Source organism: Limulus polyphemus, unplaced genomic scaffold (assembly GCF_000517525.1).
Source record: "Limulus polyphemus unplaced genomic scaffold, Limulus_polyphemus-2.1.2 Scaffold554, whole genome shotgun sequence".
Taxonomy (NCBI): Eukaryota; Metazoa; Arthropoda; class Merostomata; order Xiphosura; family Limulidae; genus Limulus; species Limulus polyphemus.
In genome coordinates, this window is record NW_013666164.1 from 87,413 (window position 1) to 92,174 (window position 4,762).

General features: G+C 33.5%; 1 protein-coding gene across 1 annotated transcript in view; it reads right to left on the reverse strand.

Annotated features, from left to right (window-relative positions):
- LOC106459067 (arylsulfatase B-like) overlaps positions 1-4,762 on the reverse strand; it is a 22,812-nt gene that overhangs the window by 3,270 nt on the left and 14,780 nt on the right. The window contains 4 exon segments of the mRNA XM_013918645.2: positions 407-558; positions 1,109-1,229; positions 2,504-2,562; positions 3,741-3,877. Coding sequence (XP_013774099.1) covers positions 407-558; positions 1,109-1,229; positions 2,504-2,562; positions 3,741-3,877 — 469 coding nt within the window.

Here is a 4,762-nt window from a genome sequence, read left to right on the forward strand (position 1 = left end):
CCCTCTAGTCTTACACTGCTAAATTAGGGACGGCTAGCGCAGATAGCCCTCGTGTAGCTTTGCGCGAAATTCAAAACAACCAATACGTTTGTTGCTGAGCAACATGACATAAAAGCCACTGTTAGAACATAGTGTTACCAAAACGCATTGGCTTTTCTATATACTGTATTAAAATGCACCACGTATTCATTTCATGAATGAGCTTAATTTTAATTGGCTTATAAAGGAATTTACAGACGTTTGACTACCTCCGCTGCATTTTTCTGTCAAGCTTGATTTCGCAATATATATATATTTCGGTTAGCTATGAAATGTGAGGTTAGGGTACAGTATGTGGTGGGGGTGGTAGTACTTGTCCCGTCATCTTGAACGGGTCATACGCTAGTATTAAATACTATACACCTACCTTGGATATTAAATAGTCTAATTTCTTCTTCATAACCTTTTCTTCTGACATAACACTGCTGAGCAGATGCATGTGTAAAGTGAACGCTAGGTGGCGGAATCCATCCACTAGGGTCACCAGGGAACCCTCTAATCAGCTTGAAATTACCAACTCTAGTAAAGAATATCATTTAAACAAATAGCTTAACATTAAGAATATTGTAAAACAACAAAATACTTCTGAAATTAAATCCAAGTGTTAAGTTGCTGCTTGATTAATATTAAAACCTAAAGTACAAACGAACTTTAAGTAATATAACTTCTTGGAAAAACAAGAAATATGAAATGTATGTGAAATAACAATTAAAAAACTGTCATTACACAGTTTGCTTTAGAAATGTGTTATACTCATATATAGATATTTTCAAATTACTGCAGATAAATAAAAATAAGTTAACTTAAAGAAAATAACAAGCAGAATAAAATTTTGGTCTGAGTAATACTAGAAGAAAAAATACGAATTATCATGTTAACATTTTCAAAAATCTTCTAGAACATGATTTAAAATATTATCTTTCTTTCTTTTTAATACTATTCTCCTGCAAACACAGTTTGGTTGCAAGACAAGATTATGGTTGACTCCTGCACATTTATTTAGTTTTTCAACATTTCTCTTTGTATAAATTCTATGTAAAGTTATTAATTTACTTTTCTTAAATCCCACCTGATGGCGTCCTTGGGTGGCTTTCTTCCTGTATCAAAAATGTTATAAACAAATTCATTTCGTACTTCGGGTCCATTTGTCCGCAGTGTCGTCCACTGTGACACTCCATCCATAGTATTATCTTGAAATTTTAATTAACGTAATTATCAATCCAAGAATGTTCTAGAAATTTGTTCTTCCATTAATTTATATGTTCATTGATCCTTCTGTTCAACTATTAATCAATCTTTTAATTTACTAGCTGTAGTACCCGTCCACTGGACGGAAATTATATAAATTCATGATTAATTAAAGGTATCTTAGACATGAAAAGTTGCTTCTCTTATATGTAATTGTAAAAAACGCCCATAGAAACTGTAAAACACAAAATGTGAAACCGCAAATTTGTCATTATCTCCGCATAGACTCAACAAACCTTCATGCCAAATTTGTTAAAAATCCATCAACAGGGGGCGAAGTAGTGGTAAAAAACACCCATTAAAATAGCAAAACTCAAAATGCAAAACTAAAAATTTGTGTGCATCTCCCCATGGATCCAATGAACCTCCATACTAAATTTGGTTAAGATCCATCTACAGAAGATGAGGTAATGGCAACAAAAAATATGTTAAAACGCCCATAAAAACCGCAACATGCAAAACTGAAAATGTTTATGTACCCCCGCATGAACCTTAATCCACGTGACTGTATTTTACATCTTTACCTTCGAAAACTGCCCACCACTTCAACATTCACTTGAATTAAACGTTTATTTCTTAGCATCAGTTGAAATCAAAATGTTAATTATATCAAAATACTTAATCCTCCATTACGATAATCAATCATTTTTAAAAAATTACCCAGTACTAATTGGAAGTAATAATATATTTCAAATACACTTTCTATACTGAACATGGAAGTATTAATATATTTCAAATACACTTTCTATACTGAACATGGAAGTAATAATATATTTCAAATACACTTTCTATACTGAACATGGAAGTAATAATATATTTCAAATACACTTTCTATACTGAACATGGAAGTAATAATATATTTCAAATACACTTTCTATACTGAACATGGAAGTAATAATATATTTCAAATACACTTTCTATACTGAACATGGAAGTAATAATATATTTCAAATACACTTTCGGTACTGAACATGCTTTCCACGTTAATTCTCTAGACTTATAATGGTAAAAACAGTGGCTTTAGAAAATTATGGTTTAGCACAGTTTTGCTTTCAACCAGGTGTATTTTGGGTTTTTTAAAGTGTGTCTAACCATACAAACATAATAATATAGTACTGATTATATTCTCTTTTTATTTACAAGTGCGATAATATTATGTAAATATAGTCTGACATTTCTTTAAACAGGTTTGTATCGTAAAATGTATACAACTAACCGGGCAGACCTCCAGCAATGTCAACGAACGTCGGATACCAATCCACTGCATGTACTAACCTTTAGATAAAAATACAAAAAAATACACAAGTTATACAGAATTCTTTATGTTACAAGAGAATAACTGTTTATTAAGAATACAGTTTTGTTTTCAGAAATATGTAATAGTTTTGTTCTAAGGAAGATGTCTACTAACTATAAGAAATTATTTTTAACTACAAGGAAATAACTTTGTTCACAGAAACCTGTCCGCTAATTATCGGACATAGTTTTGACCTATTAGAGAGCCCCCCAGTGGAACAGCTGTATGTCTGCGGACTTACAACGCTAGAATCCGGATTTCGATACCCGTGGTGAGCTGAGCTCAGATAGCTCATTGCGTAGCTTTGTGCTTAATTACAAACAAACAAGCTATTAGAGACGGGTTTGTTCCCAGAAATTTGTCCGCTAATTATAAGAAAATTATTTTGTTCAAAGAAAAATGTCCGCTAACTATAAGAAAATTTTTGTGTTAACAGAAATATGTCCATTAACTAAAAGAAAATTGTTTTGTCCGTTCAAAGAATATTTAAAAGTTTGTATAGTAATTTTTTTTCAGATTAAAAAAATAGTTCAAAATAATAATGGCTCAGCGGTAAGTGTGACGGCTTATAACTATAAATACGGAATAATTAAAAACCATAAACCTTCCCAATCTTATCATCAATAAACCATCTATTCGTCATGAAATTGATAAGAAAATAATAACAAAACGAGCTTAAGAAAACAAAGTTAATGACGATACCGAAGTCAAACACTAAATACTCTATTTCAGTATTTTGTTCCAGGATCATCAGGATATTTTTATCTCATTGCACCACAATACTGCTGCTTCCTTTCCATAATTATGTAACCTTAAGGGAGCGCGAAAATCACCAGTGGATCACAATACTGCTACTTCCGTTCCATAATTATCTAACCTTAAGGGAGCGCGAAAATCACCAGTGGACCACAATACTGCTGCTTCCTTTCCATAGTTATGTAACCTTGAGGGAGCGCGAAAATCATCAGTGCACCACAATACAGCTACTTCCTTTCCATAATTATGTAACCTTAAGGGAGCGCGAAAATCACCAGTGGATCACAATACTGCTGCTTCCTTTCCATAATTATGTAACCTTAAGGGAGCGCGAAAATCACCAGTGGACCACAAATTGAGAATTTCTGCTCTAGTTTAATAATGTTTTACCATTTCTTACTTGTTACTGATGTAACCTGTCTCTTCCAATAAACGGCTGTGTACAAATGAGGGACCTCTGGTTCCTCCTTCCCATAATGTTCCTTTGTTTCCTCTCAGAGGCCAATTGTTTCCTCCAGACTGAACCTGTCCTCCGTTCTGTGGTGTTAGAAAAAATAAACTGTTAAATACAGCGTCCCCCAGTCTTAAATAAAACAGTGCAGCTTTCATATAATTGTTAAAACCAATTTTTTTCTCATACAATACTATTCTTTTTAAGAGGAAGGGCATATCTGTATTAACCAAAAAGCAAAGTAGGCAGTTGCCTATGAGCCCAGCGAGCACACAGTGGTTATGCTTTTTTTTTTATATAACCTTCTCCGGTAATTTTTCAAGCTGGAAACTGTAGTATTTTAAAAGGTTTCTATTTGATTAAAGGTTAGTTTTATGGGCAAAATTTCATTGCCAAAATAACCGAGGTTTTATGTAGAAAGGAGAGCACACAGAAATAAAATAGCCCATGTGTCTACTACGGTTTTATTTGGCCCTGAGAAAGGGAGGCAGCACCTAGTGATTAGCAAATAGTTCTATAAGGAATCATTCGTTAATAGAAGGGCTAACTTAGACTTTCATTATTTAACTTTTGCATTACAAGAGATTCCTTGAGAAATCATTTGAAACATTTCAACTCAGCACCTTATGTGCACGTTAACTGAACGAACAGGTCAGACACCACCTGGGATTTTGGTATAGCCGTCCCTAATTTTGAACTAGTAGCCTACTGAAAAGTGGTCAGCCAGTAGCACCCAACGGCACAATAATTTTGTCTGGTTTTTATAATAATACGATTGACCTTCACTTTTATAACGCGCTCAAAGCTGAAAGTGTTTAGTGGCATTACATCTCGAGCCCTAGACTCTTCGATTCGCAGTCCACCAGGCCACTCCCAGTTCTTTCTTTGAGAGATTAAGTACATACATGGTAATTAGGAATACTTCGAGGATTTTTTTTTTTTTTTTTTTTTAGTAATAAAGTTATTCTGTC